Raw genomic sequence first — 16,112 nt, forward strand, 5'->3', positions numbered from 1 at the left:
CGGGACAGGCAGCATCTCTGGAGAGAAGGAATGGGTGATACTGAAGTCTGAAGAAGGGTCTCGACCCAAAACGTCACCCATTCCTTCTCTCCAGCGATGGTTCCTGTACCGCTGAGTTACTCCAACATTCTGTGTCTATTTAATTATCTTTCCTATCTTTATAGTTTTCTAAACTTCCATAAGGTTTCCCCTTGGATTCTGCACCAGAGAAAACAAACCAAGTTTGTCCAACCTCTCCTCATGGCTAATACTGTCGAATTGAGAGTCAATACTGTTTAATTTTCACATGTACAGACAATGTAACAATGAAATCCTTAGTTGCAGCAGCATAACTGGTCGATGACATAATACACTCAGATAATAAATAATATACAGAAATTCAATAAATTAATAACCCCAATACTCGCATGAATCACAGAATTCAAGCAGTCATTGCATGCAAAGGATATGCAATAAAATACTAAACATGACTACTTTCATTTACATGACATTGCTGTATCCCAAACATTATGGTGCCCTGAAATGGGGAGACTGTTGAAACACAGCTGTAATTTCTACATGGTGAAACCAAAATGTATTAAAATGGCCTTTATTAAAAGCTAACAATGTGCACTTTAACCACATGTGATTTTGTCTATTACAAATCTCAAATTGTGACATACAGAGACAAATAAATAAATGATGGGTATTTGTCCCAAACATTATGGACGGAGTGCACTATGTGACTTTTCGGGTTGGGACCCGAAGAAAGGTTCTTCTGAATCTTTATTGTGTGCTTTCAACAGCTTCATTGTCCTTGAAAGCCCCGCAATATGCATACAGTCAATGCTTTGTACGTTTGATTTCTATGTTTGATTTCTATGTCCGAGAATCATTATTTTATAAATGAGTTTATCAACTTAAACATGTTTATTAGATAATATTGTATTCTAAACCAATGCTCTTAACGACAAATTTTCTTCATGGCAAAAGTAACGTCAGCCAGTTCAGGTTCCTGTTGTAAATAATCAGTTCTCATAGTTCATGCAATGTATGTGCGGCAGAATTTGAAGCTTTGGAGACACCAGAAACTGCAGATGCTGGAATCTTGAATAAAACACAAAGTGCTCGAGTAACTGGGTCAGGCAGCATCAGTGAAGGGAATGGATAATGTCACTTCAGATCAGGGCTTACCATGCCAGGCACCAAAACCAAACAACAGATGGCACCAGGACACCACCTGCCTTATACTGCCTGGAAAGCCCTAAACTGCCTCCGCACTGGAGTGGGACATTACGGACTCGACCTGAAGAAGTGGGGCCTCTCGGACTCTGACAGGTGCAACTGTGGAGAGGTACAGACAATGGCCCACCTTCTGACTTGCGGTGAGAGGCATGCACTGCGGACAATCTCCGCAGAGGCACAGATGTGGCACTGGCTGTGGCAAAGCGATGGCAGAGCGTCGTTTGACACACGAGCGAAAGGGCCCTTCTTCAGACTGTGTAGGAAGAAACTGCAGATGTAGATTTAAGCCAAAGATAGACACAAAATGGGCTCTCTGTCTGAAGAAGAGTCTCGACCCGAAACTACACCCATTCCTTCTCTCCAGAAATGCTGCCTGGTCCGCTGAGTTATGGGCCTGCCCCACTTAGGCGACTGCAGGAGACTATGCAGTCGCCACATCACGGTGCTTGCCGGGTAGTTGCCTCAAGGTCGTGAGGAGTTCCTGCATTCTAGGAACTAGTCGTGGCCTCATTGTGGTCGCAGTAAATTTTACAACATGTTGAAAAATTAGCAGCGACCAGAATGAAGTCTCCATGAAGGGTAGCGAGAATTCCCGTGCCGTAGGTGGGTCGCCAGGAGGTCGAAGGTTCTCGTAGGTTGTAGCCGGTGCTGACCGATGAATTTCATTGGCTCATTGGGAAAACAAAACGTAAACAGTAGTTTTCAGAACCAAGGATAACCGACCAGTAATGTTAATGTCCGTCGAGTTTCACAGCCGTGTATCTCTGGCTTCTTAAAAGTTGTTTCCACTCCTTCTTTCCCCTCTCCCCCCCTCTTTTAAACAACTTAAGTGACCCTTCCCGTACACTGTGCTTTCACCGTCTTAATTACAGCGCCAACCTTCCTGTTCATCACGGTTTGTGTCTGTATCACATTGGCTTTGCACCATGTGAATTTCACTCAGACAGCGCTCCCCCCGCTTGCCCTGTCCCCCGCCTGCATAATGGGCTGATGAAGGAAGCGATGTGTGTGTGTTCCACTCTGACAGTCGCAGTTCCAGTTGCCGTTTTTTCAGGCGACTTAACAGTCGCTGGCAGTTGCCTGAAAAATCAGCTAAGTGGGACAGGCCCATTACTCCAGCATTTTGTGCCCTTTTTCAGACTGATTGACTGCTCAGAAGGAAGAAGGGTCCCAACCCGAAACATCGCATATCCATTCCTTCCACAGGTGCTGCCGACCCACTGAGTTATTCCAGTACTGTGAGAATTGAAGCCTTATTTTGTAAGCTAATAACGTCTTTGGGATGTGGGAGAAAACCGAAGCACCCAGAGAAAACCCACACGGTCACAGGGAGAATGTGCAAACTCCGCACAGAAAGCACCCGAGGTCACAATCATACTTGGGGCTCTGAGGCAGCAACTCTACTGCAGCACCACTGTGCTGCCCTAAATTTTACTATTCATATAATTTGGAAATGTTAGTCCAGTGATCTATACTCTGGAGAAAAATGCATTGAAAAACCTGGCAAACGAAGCTAATATTTGATAAGAAAAGGCCTGTTCTGAAATAATTGCTGTATGTAGTCATCCTTTTTATAACACTCGGATATACTCCACATATGTACTTTATTTATTTGGATAATGCTTTTATCAAGCACAGGACATTCATTGTCTAGGGACAAACTAGTGGAAGCTTGTAATGGAAAATAGCATGACCTTTCCTTAAAATAACTTGGACATCAATAAGGTAGACTGAAAACATGACATAACTGAAATTGTTTTTAAAAAGTTGTATGAAAGAGGATGGAAAACAACTGACCTGCCAAGAGTGTGAAATAATCATGGTCTTTTTTTTCTCCCATCTGTTCTGTATATGAGAGTCACATTTTCATTATAGCTGGCAAGTTTGCTCAGTTACACAAAAAGTAGAGTGGAGTTTATTTGTATTCTTTGGCTCTGAATTTAAAAATAGTCAAATTATACAAAATTATTTACTGCAAATTACACATAAAAAGTCAATTTAAACAAAACCCAAATCAGAATTCCTATAAACGATAATGGAATCTGGCCTAAAATGCTTGGTTTGTTGCTATTTATATGGTCATTTCAATTGCATTTGTAATCCATTTATACGGTCTCTTGTGCCAACTTCAGTGCAGCTAGATAGTGCAACAACGCAGCTAAATAGCCATCACACTTTTCCAAGATGATATCCAGGACCAGACTCAAATCTGAAGATAGTGGTGGGCTGCCAGGTCCTTGCGGAGTGCTGCAATTACACGTTCATTTGGGGTGAAGGTAAGGGGAGCAGTGTAGTGATTTAGCTGTCTGAAAGCTGCACCACCAGGGGGCTCTCCATTCAAAGCATATAGTTCAACAATCAATGGGAGTGAGCAATTTGTGGGATCTTAGATGTCAGCATAATGGGTTTGCCAAGCAATAGAATGTTTGAAATGAGACTTAGCCTACTTTGTCCAGTACTGTTCTATTAAAGCCTACTTGTCGCAAGATGGATTCATTTTCCTTGTCTCACAAACTTTGCACAGGATAAGACACCACTTGAAGAGATAAATTATTGGGTGTCAAATTTCTTGAGTGATATAAAATGCATTAATGTGCTTCACTGAGATTAAAATCATTAATGTGTTTCACTTTGAGATTGAAAGTACACTTTTCACACTTCTATATTTGTTTTTAAAATGTATTGGCTTGTAAATTTGCATCCATTGAAACGATGGCTGAAGATTTGAACAGGTTTTGTACAGGCCACATGCATGGTACCTCTGAAGCTATTGTAACAGAATATGGAATTGATCAACATCAGGAAAAAGCCCATTTTAAAATTTGAAAGGATTCCTAGGCACTCATTTATTTTAATATTGCTGATACAAATTAAACATCTTTTGAGTAAAATTCAGCAAACTTGAAACTGTTGTATCAGAAGATGAATCAACTTTCCAATTGTCAATTTTACACCCTGCATGCGAAAGACATACTTTCTGGCATGGCTTTTTATTAATAATAAAATTTGTTGCAGCCATTTTAATGGATAAACCACATATATGGCTGTTTAAGATATCTTGGTGATATTGATGCATTGAACCATGCGCGTGGTTCAGCAAGCAGCTTCAAAAAACAAAACGTGGATTTGGGGTAACATTTGAACTTAGCATGGAATATAGCATGGCAAGTGTCCCTTTGCCCTAATTTGCCCATGTAAACCAAGATGCCGCATCTATACTATTCCCACCTGCCTGCATTTGGCCAACAACCCTCTAAATGTTTTCTATCCATATACTTGTTTAAATGTCTTTAAAATGTTGTTAGTATCTGCCTCAACTACCATTCTGGCAGCTCGTTCCATGTACCCACCACACTCAGTGTGAAAAGGTTTCCCCTCAGGTTCCTATTAAATCAATCCGCTCTCACCTTAAACCTATGTTCTTGATTCCCCTACTCGGGGTAAAAGACTGTGTATTTGCCTATCTATTCCCCGCATGAACACATATACCACTATTAGATCACCCTTCATCCTCCTGCACCGCAAAGAATAAAATTCTAGCCTGCCCAACTTCACCCTGTAGCTCAGCTCTCAAGCCCTGGCTTGATCCTCGTGCATCTTCTCTGAAGATTCAGCATTGCTACAATTGAAGTTGAGGATTTTATATTTTGTACTGAGCAAATGACCTGAGGCTGCCATCTAGTGGATTTATTTTTTATTTTTCACTTTGGAGTTTTAAAAATTATGCAAAGTATTCATGTGAGGCAAATGAAACTGATGCGGATGTGATGCTGTCTCCTATATCAGGGGAAAAAGAGAAATTTTTTTAACTTCCCTATATATATTGGGGGGCAGGTGTAAAATCAATTGGAGAATTTGATGTTCATACCGTTGTGTTGTAAGCTACCCAAGCGGAATGTGAAGTGAGGTACAGCGTCCTCCATAATGCTTGGGACAAAGACCCATCATTTATTTTTTTGCCTCAGGCCGAAACCCTTTCTCAGACTGATAGGGGGGGGGGGGGGGGGGGGGGGGGGGGGGAGAAGGGAGGAAACAGGGAGGAGGAGCCCGAGGGCGGGGGGATGGGAGGAGACAGCTCGAGGGTTAAGGAAGGGGAGGAAACAGCAAGGGCTAGCAAAATTGGGAGAATTCAATGTTCATGCCCACTGGACGCAGGCTACCCAGGCGGAATATGAGGTGCTGTTCCTCGAATTTCCGGTGTTGCTCACTCTGGCAATGGAGGAGCTATACCTTCAGTTTGCATGTGGCTTCACTCTGGCAATGGAGGATGTCCTGGACATCGAAGTCAGTATTGGAATGGGAAGAGGAATTAAAATTGTTAGCAATTGGTAGATATGACATTGTTGGGATTACAGAGGCATGGCTGCACAAGGATCGGGACTTGGAACTGAATATTAAAAATTAGACGTCCTATAGAAAGAACAGGCAGGTGGGCAGAGGAGGTGGGGTAGCTTTGTTGGTGAGGGATGAAATTCAGTCCCTTGCGAGGGGTGACATAGGGACTGATGATGTAGAGTTGCTATGGATAGAATTTCGGAATTGTAAAGGTAAGAAGACACTAATGGGAGTTATCTACAGGCCCCAAAACAGGAGCCTGGATATAGGGTGCAAGTTGCAGCAGGAGTTAAAATTGGCATGTAACAAAGATAATGCCACTGTAGTTATGGGAGATTTCAATATGCAGGTAGACTGTGAAAATCAGGTTGGTTCTGGACCCCAAGAAAGAGAGTTTGTAGAGTGACTCCGAGATGGATTCTTAGAGCAGGTTGTTCTGGAGCCTACCAGAGAGAAGGCAATTCTGGATTTAGTGTTGTTAATGAACCAGATTTAATAAGGGAACTCAAGGTAAAGGAACCGCTAAGAGGTGGTGACCATAATATGATGTTTTAATCTGCAATTTGAGCGGGAGAAGGTTAAATCAAAAGTGTCAGTGTTGCAGTTGAACAAAGGAGAATATGAAGGCATGAGAGAGAAGCTGGCCAAGGTCGACTGAAAAAGGATCCTAGCCTGAATGACAGTGGAACAGCAATGGCAGGAATTTCTGAGCATAATCCAGAAGATGCAGGATCATTTAATTCCAAATTAAGATTCTAAGGGGAGTAAGAGGCAATCGTGGCTGACAAGGAAAATTAGGGGTGGAATAAAACTAAAAGAAAAGGTGTATAACATAGCAAAGAGTAGCGTAATGCCAGAGGATTGGGAAACTTTCAAAGGACAACAGAAGGTAACAAAAAGGGCTATATGGGGTGAAAGGATGAACTTCGAGGGTAAGGTGGCCAAGAATATAAAGAAGGATAGCAAAAGCTTCTTTACGTATGTTAAGAGAAAAAGATTAGTAATGACAAATGTGCCCCTTGAAGGCAGAAACAGGTGAAATTATTATGGGGAACCAAGGAAATGGCAGAAAGATGAACAGGTACTTTGGTTCTGTCTTCACTAAGGAATCTCCCAGATGGACTAGAGGACAGAGGAACTAGGGAGACAGAGGGACCGAAATAAATTTGCATTAGACGAGATAGTAATGGGTAGACTGACAAATCCTCAGGGCCTGATGGTCTGCATCCCAGGATACTCAAGGAGATGGTTCTAAAAAATTGTGGATGCATTGGTGATCATTTTCCAATGTTCTATAGATTCAGGATCAGTTCCTGTGGGTTGGAGGGTAGCTAATGTTATCCCACTTTTCAAGAAAGGAGCGAGAGAGAAAATGGGGAATTATAGACCAGTTAGCCTGACATTGGTGGTGGGGGAAGATGCTGGAGTCAATTATTAAAGAAGTAATAACGGCGCATTTGGATAACAGTAAAAGGATTGGTCCAAATCAGCATGGATTTATGAAGGGGAAATCCTGCTTGACTAATCTTCTGGAATTTTTTGAGGATGTGACAAGTGAAATGGATGAAAGCGAGCCAGTAGATGTAGTGTATCTGGACTTTCAGAAAGCCTTTGATAAGGTCCCACACAGGAGATTAGTGGGCAAATTTAGAGCATGGAAAGAGAATTGGTTGGCAGACAGGAAACAAAGATTAGAGTGCCGCAAGGCTCAGTGCTGGAGCCGCAACTATTTACAATATATATTAATGATTTAGATGATGGAATTAAAAGTAACACTAGCAAATTTGCAGATGACACAAAGCTGGGTGGCAGTGTGAACTGAGAAGAGGATGCTAGGAGGTTGCAGGGTGACTTGGACAGGTTGAGTGAGTGGGCAGATGCATGGCAGATGCAGTATAATGTAGATAAATGTGAGGGTATCCACTTTGGCGGCAAGAACAAGAAGGCAGATTATTATCTCAATTATGTCAGATTAGGAAAAAGGGAAGTGCAACGAGATCTGGGTGTCCTTGTACACCAGTCACTGAAAGTAAACATGCAGATACAGCAGGCAGTGAAGAAAACTAATGGCATGTTGGTTGTCATAACAAAAGGATTTGAGTATAGGAGTAAAGAGGTCCTTCTGCAGTTGTACAGGGCCCTGGTGAGACCACATCTGGAGTATTGTGTGCAGTTTTGGTCTCCTAATTTGAGAAAGGACATCCTTGCTCTTGAGGCAGTGCAGCGTAGGTTCATGAGGTTAATCCCCGGCATGGTGGGACTGTCACATGAGGAAAGATTGGAAAGACTGGGCTTATATTCACTGGAATTTAGAAGGATTAGAGGATATCTTATAGAAATGTACAAAACTATAAAAGGACTGGACAAGCTAGATGCAGGAAAAATGTTCCCAATGTTGGCGGAGTCCAGAACCAGGGGCCATAGTCTAAGAAGAAAGGGGAGACCATTTAAAACTGAGATGAGAACAAAAAAATTTCACCCAGAGAGTTTTGAATTTGTCGAATTCTCTGCCACAGAAGGCACTAGAGACCAATTCACTGGATGAATTTAAAAGAGAGTTAGATAGAGCTCTGGGTGCTAGTGGAATCAAGGGATATGGGGAGAAGACAGGCACGGGTTACTGATTGCGGGTGATCAGCCATGATCACATTGAATAAGCATCTAGATAAACAGGGTCTGATTAGGAACAGTCAACATGGATTTGTGCCTGGAAGGTCATGTTTGACTAATCTTCTTGAATTTTTTGAAGAGGTTACTAGGGAAATTGACGAGGGTAAAGCAGTGGATGTTGTCTATATGGACTTTAGTAAGGCCTTTGACAAGGTTCCTCATGGAAGGTTGGTTAAGAAGGTTCAACTGTTGGGTATAAATGCAGGAATAGCAAGATGGATTCAACAGTGGCTGAATGGGAGAAGCCAGAGGGTAATGGTGGATGGCTGTTTATCGGGTTGGAGGCAGGTGACTAGTGGGGTGCCTCAGGGATCTGTGTTGGGTCCTTTGTTGTTTGTCATGTACATCAATGATCTGGATGAAGGTGTGGCAAATTGGATTAGTAAGTATGCAGATGATACCAAGATAGTGGTTGTGGATAATGAAGAGGATTTCCAAAGTCTACAGAGTGATTTAGGCCATTTGGAAAAATGGGCTGAAAGATGGCAGATGGAGTTTAATGCTGATAAATGTGAGGTGCTACACCTTGGCAGGACAAATCAAAATAGGACGTACATGGTAAATGGTAGGGAATTGAAGAATACAGTTGAACAGAGGGATCTGGGTATAACCGTGCATAGTTCCTTGAAGGTGGAATCTCATATAGATAGGGTGGTAAAGAAAGCTTTTGGTATGCTAGCCTTTATAAATCAGAGCATTGAGTATAGAAGCTGGGATGTAATGTTAAAATTATACAAGGCATTGGTGAGACCAAATCTGGAGTATGGTGTACAATTTTGGTCACCCAATTATAGGAAGGATGTCAACAAAATAGAGAGAGTACAGAGGAGATTTACTAGAATGTTGCCTGGGTTTCAACAACTAAGTTACAGAGATAGGTTGAATAAGTTAGGTCTTTATTCTCTGGAGCGCAGAAGGTTAAGGGGTGACCTGATAGAGGTCTTTAAAATGATGAGAGGGATAGACAGAGTTGATGTGGACAAGCTTTTCCCTTTGAGAACAGGGAAGATTCAAACAAGATGACATGACTTCAGAATTAAGGGACAGAAGTTTAGGGGTAATATGAGGGGGAACTTCTTTACTCAGAGAGTGGTAGCGGTGTGGAATGAGCTTCCAGTGGAAGTGGTGGAGGCAGGTTCATTGGTATCATTTAAAAATAAATTGGATAGGCATATGGATGAGAAGGGAATGGAGGGTTATGGTATGAGTGCAGGCAGGTGGGACTAAGGGGAAAAAAAATTGTTCGGCACGGACTTGTAGGGCCGAGATGGCCTGTTTCCGTGCTGTAATTGTTATATGGTTATATGGTTATATGAATGGTGGTGCAGGCTCAAAGGGCCAAAATGGCCTCCACCTGCATCTATTTTCTATGTTTCTAACCGGGAGATTCAGTAGGCTTTGGCGGACCGAGCGCAAGTGTTCTGCTTATGTTTGCCGAGTCTACTTTTGGTCTCGCTGATGTACAGGAGACCACGTCGGGAACACCGGTTAGAGGAGGTGCACGTGAACCTCTGACTCACCTGGAAGGACTGCTGGGGTCCCTTAATGAAGGTGACAGTGGAGGTATGCGGAAAGATGTTACATCATTTGCAGTTGCAGGGGAAAGTACCTTGGCAGGGGGTGGTTGAGGGGGGAAGGATGAGTGAAACAAGGAGTTGCGGAGGAAGCGGTCTATGCATAAGACGGATGGGATGGGGATGGGAAGATATGACGGGTAAAAATGGTGGGAAGATAAAAAATGCATGTATATCTTATCGCTGAGAATTTTCTACAGTAATCTTCCTACCACAGTTGTTAGGCTTACTGCTAACTCCCACAGGTTTTTCTTTGTAGCTCTTAAATAAAGGCATAGCATTGTCACCCTCCAAATTTCCAGCACCTCACCTTGTCTGATGATAAAATCAGCCAAGACTCTTGCAATTTCTTCTCTGGTGTCCCACAGTGTCCTTGGATATATCTGATCAGGCGCAGAAGATTTATCTACTTTCATACATCTTAACACATGCAGCACCTCCTCGACTGTAATACGGACTGTCCTCAAGCCATCTACATTAACTGTACCACGTTCCCTATAATTTGTGTCTTTCTTTGAGGTAATAACAGAGGAGCAGTATGATCATTATTTTTGTGCTAGGTCTTTCAAGCCAAAATATAGGTTATTTTTCTGTTATATTCAACATCATGTACCTATTCCACAAGCTATTCAATTAAAAAGTAGAAGAGAATAACTCAAAAAGATGAACAGTGTTGAGTACTGAGTTCCTTTGGAACAAACAACTAAAATCTGATTTAGTGAGTAGCAGGAATTATGCTCCACATCACTCAAACTGTTAAGTATCACAATACTGTTTTGTTTTTACGCAGTTATCCTGGGCTTCTGGTTGTACCTCAACCTGTACCGGATAGCAGCTTACAAAAAGTTGCACGCTGTTATCGCCACAACAGACTTCCAGTGGTATGTTGGAAACATTCCAAAACAAAAGCTGTTTTGCTACGCTCTGGTGGATTTCATGGAAAGGGCGTTGTGGGACTCTTCAAATCCCCAAATCCACACTCAGCTGGTAAGATTTATATGCATATTCTGCAATAATGCACTTTCACCTTCAAAAGACATTGTCAAAAATAGGTCACAGTTAATACTCATCAAATCAACCCACTTAAATATATCTTTGATCTATTTGTGCAAAATTAGACAGTTTCTTTGTTAGTACAGGTGCACAACCTTTTATCCGAAGTTCCAAATAACGAAAAGCTCCGAATAGCGGCCATTTTTTCGGTCCTTGACGAAAGGTCCTTGAAGACTTCATGGAGGGCGGCCCGAAGAGGTGACAGCGGAACCTCCGGTCGGTCCTCGAAGAAAGGGGAACTAAATCCCCATTCATAAAAGAGAAGGTCAAGGTATATTGCGCGGGGGGGTTAATAATTGACAATCTGCTGCTGCCTGCCCGCTGAGTTAAAAAGTTCCCACGGTAGACTCACGATACACAGTGTATCGTGAGTCTTGCGTGGGAACTTTTTAACTCAGCGGGCAGGCAGCTGCAGATTGTCGCTCCCTTCAGTTTCACCCCACCTACACCCCTCTGCTTCCCGGCCATGTGTGTGACCCCTTCCCTCCCCTCTCCAGCTCCCCGCCCATTGCACCGGCGCGGGGGCTTTGCACTGTCTTCACGTCGGCAATGCCAGCAGGCCAGTGCCAGTCACCGGAGACGTCAGGACCAACGGGACACCGGCCCCCAGGCCCACTGCAAGCACGGAGATCCCAGAGACCCACAGCCAGCAGCAACCCAGCCCCGTTCCAACTGCAGAGGAACACGCTCCCCGTAGGGACAGAAGCTGATGGTGTGCAAGGGACGTCTTGGTCTTGGGGTTGCGGATGAGGGGGCGCAGCTCGGGCTGTGACGTCTCCGGCCACCCCCCTGTACAGGAGCTGAGACTGGGAACTGTGGGGTTGTTTGCAGTTGCAGAGGGAGGGGGCAAGGGCGGTACAGTTCCCAGTCTCAGCTCCATTCCAGGGGGGTGACCGGAGACGTCAGGACCAACGGGACACCGACTGCAAGCACAGAGATCCCAGAGACTCACAGCCAGCAGCAATTCTAGCCCAGCCCCGCTCTAACTCCAGAGGAACCCGGGTTGCGGATCAGGGGGGCGCAGCTCGGGCTGTGGGCGAACTGCCACTTGTCGCTGTAGCGGCCCATCGGGGAGCGGGTTCCTGTTGGTCCTGACGTCTCCGGCCATCCCCCTGGACAGGAGCTGAGAGACGTCAGGCCCACCAGAAGCCGCTCCCCGATGGGCCCCTACAGCGACAAGTGGCAGTTCGCCCACAGCCCGAGCTGCGCCCCCTCATCGGGACACCGACCCCCAGGCCCACTGCAAGCACGGAGATCCCAGAGACTCACAGCCAGCAACAACTCTAGCCCAGCCCCGCTCCAACTCCAGAGGAACCCGGGTTGCGGATGAGGGGGCGCAGCTCGGGCTGTGGGCGAATGCCACTTGTCGCCGTAGCGGCCCATCGGGGAGCGGATTCCTCTGGAGTTGGAGGGACAGGGAGACACTGCGGCTTTTGAGAATGGTGGGCAATCACTTCCAAAGTTCTGCCCACACAGTCAGTACACCTCTCCTACACTTGTCTCCCGCACTAAGAACATCTCGCAGAGAATGATCCCAGCCTAACACTCCCTATTCTCTCCTATTCTGCAAGAAAAAACTACATTGAAGACTCAAACTCACGATCGAGTAACTGCCGGGATCAAGGCGCAAACTCGCGACCTTGCGGATATGAGCCGAGCACTCTACCACTGCGCCAGCCGTTAAAATCTACGCTAAAAATCTTCCATTCCAAAAGCCGAAAAATTCTGAATTACGAAAAGTGTCTGGTCCCAAGGCTTTCGGATAAAAGGTTGTGCACCTGTATAGATATAAAGATCCAGATTAGTTAACTGAAATGAATGTATATTTTCATTTTTTATTTAATTTTCTCTTTCCTCAAGAAATCGAGATTATTTCTGTTCTATCTATCTCACACTTTGCAGCCAGTTAAATGCAACTGCAAATATTATAATTGCATTATCCAACCATTAGGGGCAAAGATTTCTGTGCTTCCTGGACACCACGTTTTAAAGTTGGGTTTAATCTGTTTTGAATCTGTAAACTGTTGTTAATGACCAATTATTTAATTTGCAGTTCATGTGAAATTGGCCAAGCTTAGGTTTGACGCAACACCAAACTGGTCTGCACCTGAAATCTACGCTAATAGAGAACGAACAACAGAATGTACATTTCCCATTGGGAGCTATAAAGATGTATTGCCAATGCCATACCTTTGCTAAGCTAAGCTCAGGAAATTAAAAAGCTAAATGAAGAAGCAACGTAAAATGATTCGGAAAATATGTCGACAAATGGTTCGGCAGAGGTTTTGATCAATGCAACAATTTCAGGGTGAAGTCACTTTGATATGTGTGTGTGTGTGAGATTTAGTGCCATGTTTCAGTGCTTGTTTTTTGACAGTTCCATGAAAGATGGACGTTGCAGTGAAGGCAGAAATAGTCATTCTGTGAATAGTGGCAACATTAGATATGTTAAGGGTCTGGCCCACTTGGGCGTCATTTGCGCGTCACGCAGGTGGCGCACGATGACTTTGTGAATCCCCAAATTCTGGGGCGCTGTGCGCGACCGCCCGTCACTGCCTACGCCACCACACCTCACCACACGTGATGCACGCATCGCATGTGCGTCATGACGCGTAAATTATGTCGCGTAAATTACGCCCAAGTGGGACAGGCCATTTAATCTCACACAGGAAATATCAAGCATGCCAATTGAATAATAAATGAATATGCCTGGTCTAATTTCCCAGTGACCACAATTTCCCCCAAAAATTATTTAATCCAGGTTTTAATGATCTGCATGTGAAAAATTAGTGCAAACTATACCCTTTCCCATGCTTATGTTCTTTCTAGTCTCTGGAATATTCAACGTTTTTAAGTGGTTAACAGTGAATTTCATTATTTTTTGTGTGACAATTTATTTTATTTTTTCATTTAGCACCTACATCCACAGAATCATCAAGTAGCATTGAACAAGAAAAATACCTACAAGCTTTGTTGAATGCAGTACCTAGCCTCTCCAAAATGAATGGCTGCAACACACCTACTGGACATCCCAACATCATGCTTTCTCCAGGTGCGGTTTCTTTTAAAATACTGCTTTGCTGTGATAAGTGATGCAAAAGCCCAAGCAAAGAGTTTAAACAAAATATGTTTTTGTTTGGTTAACCTACATTTCCCCACGTTAGGAACAATGGGAACCACAAGCTCTGCCTTGGTAATTCTCCATAGTGTAATAGAAAATTACAATATATCATCCACGTGCACTCCAGTATATCATCCACATGCCCACGCAGTTTAACTGAGATCAGGATATTTGGGTGTTTGTATTATAATCTAAGATGATTCTTGCATCTTGATTGTGAAACTCTTGAACAAAGACCAAAGTGCTGGAGGAACTCGGCAGACCAGACAGCATCTGTGGAAAGAAATGGACAGACAGCATTTTGGTTCATCTGAATTGAATTGAATACATTTTATTAGCCTAGTACGTATACATAAAGGAATTTGCCTTGGTGCTTTGCTCTGTCTTTCTTTGAAGTAACAACACGATATACAGTAGACAATTAAAAAATAAAACATTATAATTTAAACATGTGAAGAATGAAATAAAATACCTGAGCAAAAGGAGGCTACAGACTTTTGGATGTTGAGTAGCTGTTGTGGGAAAAAACTTTTTATGTCTGTCTGTGGCGGCTTTGACAGTCCAGAGTCGCCTTCCAGAGGGAAGTACTTCAAAGAGATTGTGGCCAGGGTGAGAGGGGTCAGAGATGATCTTACTCGCTTCCTGGCCCTTGCAGTGTATAGTTTGTTGATGGGGGGGAAGGTTGCAACCAACAACCTTCTCGGCTGATCGAACGATGCGCTGCAGCCTCTGGATGTCATGCTTGGTGGCTGAGCCAAACCAGACCATGATGGAGAAGGTCAGTTTCTCTCCACTTGATTGTGAAATCTTTCTTTGGAGCAAGCATCTAAATTATTTTTTTGGTTTGCATAAATCCAAAATTATGAATACCAGTTTAGTGAAAGGGGAACCTTTTGATCATAATTTGTTCAGTGGAATGTACCAGTAATGGGGTAATTTAGATGTAATTGTAATATGAACATATGTAGTTTGGAAAGCAAGACTGCCAGACAGATTATGTTGAACAAGTCAACTCATGCATCCAGTCTATGTTTTCTTTCTTACACAACGCAATCAAACACCTTTTGCCTCAGTTCCCATAAATATCATCACATATTTTGCCTGAACTTGTAATCCCTTATTTCCAGTCTGGACATTTGAAGAATCAAGCAATTTATTAAGGGATGCTGGATGCAAAAAAGGGACATGAAATACCTGTGGTAGATAAGGTAAAGCAGAATCCTAAGAGATTCTATAAGTATGCCAAGAGCAAAAGGATAACCATGGAAATTATAGGTCTCCCTAAGGATCAGTGTGGTTGACTATATGTGTGGAAACAGTGCTATTGTCAATGTAGCAGAGAGTATAATTTAGCACAGTCCTGCTTATGGATTTTAAGTAGGACATAGAAATGGGCAGTGCAGGGTTGGGGAATCATTAGATTGGAGGATGTGGTGTAGAGATCGCAGAAAGAGATAACATTTGTAATTGTTTGGGTGATGGTGGCATGGCGTTCAACAGTGGGATCATGGTCAGGTAGGAAGAACTGCCCAAGAGCAGGTGCCTGGCCTCAGCACAGTAGAGGTCAGTCTGCCAGACTACCATGTACCATGGTTTAATGACAATATTGATATTGAGTGAATGAGCGTTGCGTGTTCGACGGGGATGAGATGGGAGTGGGTAGGGAGAAAGGAGAAATTGAGACTCAATGTCATGGCAGCAGTTGGAGATTAAATGGGGGAGGGGAGGCAAAAGGCCTCCCCCGGTCTCCCTTTCCATCCATATCCATCCCTCCAGCTTTGCATTTCTCTCCTCATCATGTCTCCTTATCTGATACCTTTCTGTCTCCTTTTCATTTCTTGCCTTTGTCATGAGTTACTCCGCTAATCTGCCAATTAACCCCCTCACCTGCATCCACCTTTCACTTGCCTGGCTTTGTCCCACCCCAACCTCTTTTCCAGCTTTCTTCTCCAGCTTTCTTCTCAAGTCAAGTTTATTCGTCACATACACATACGAGATGTGCAGTAAAATGAAAAGTGGCAAAGCTCGTGGACTTTGTGCAAAAAAACAAACAAACAACCAACCAGACAAACTACAAACAGAATGGAACAGAATCACATATTCTCCTTACTCCATCTGTTTGGTGAAGGGTTCCG

At 43.5% G+C, this 16,112-nt stretch overlaps 1 protein-coding gene and 1 long non-coding RNA gene across 3 annotated transcripts in view; one reads left to right on the forward strand and one right to left on the reverse strand.

The window, feature by feature from the left end:
- Positions 1 to 16,112, forward strand: part of sbf2 (SET binding factor 2) — a 330,738-nt gene that overhangs the window by 277,866 nt on the left and 36,760 nt on the right. For both annotated transcript variants that reach the window (XM_055649465.1, XM_055649466.1), the window contains exons 27-28: positions 10,594 to 10,790; positions 13,771 to 13,908. In XM_055649465.1, coding sequence (XP_055505440.1) covers positions 10,594 to 10,790; positions 13,771 to 13,908 — 335 coding nt within the window. The remainder of the gene's footprint in view (positions 1 to 10,593; positions 10,791 to 13,770; positions 13,909 to 16,112) is intronic.
- The window catches only part of LOC129705719 (uncharacterized), a 122,632-nt gene continuing 120,434 nt past the window's right edge, over positions 13,915 to 16,112 (reverse strand). The window contains exon 4 of the long non-coding RNA XR_008724958.1: positions 13,915 to 14,250. This is a non-coding gene — a long non-coding RNA (uncharacterized LOC129705719). The remainder of the gene's footprint in view (positions 14,251 to 16,112) is intronic.

Source organism: Leucoraja erinacea, chromosome 18 (assembly GCF_028641065.1).
Source record: "Leucoraja erinacea ecotype New England chromosome 18, Leri_hhj_1, whole genome shotgun sequence".
In the NCBI taxonomy this organism is placed as follows: Eukaryota; Metazoa; Chordata; class Chondrichthyes; order Rajiformes; family Rajidae; genus Leucoraja; species Leucoraja erinaceus.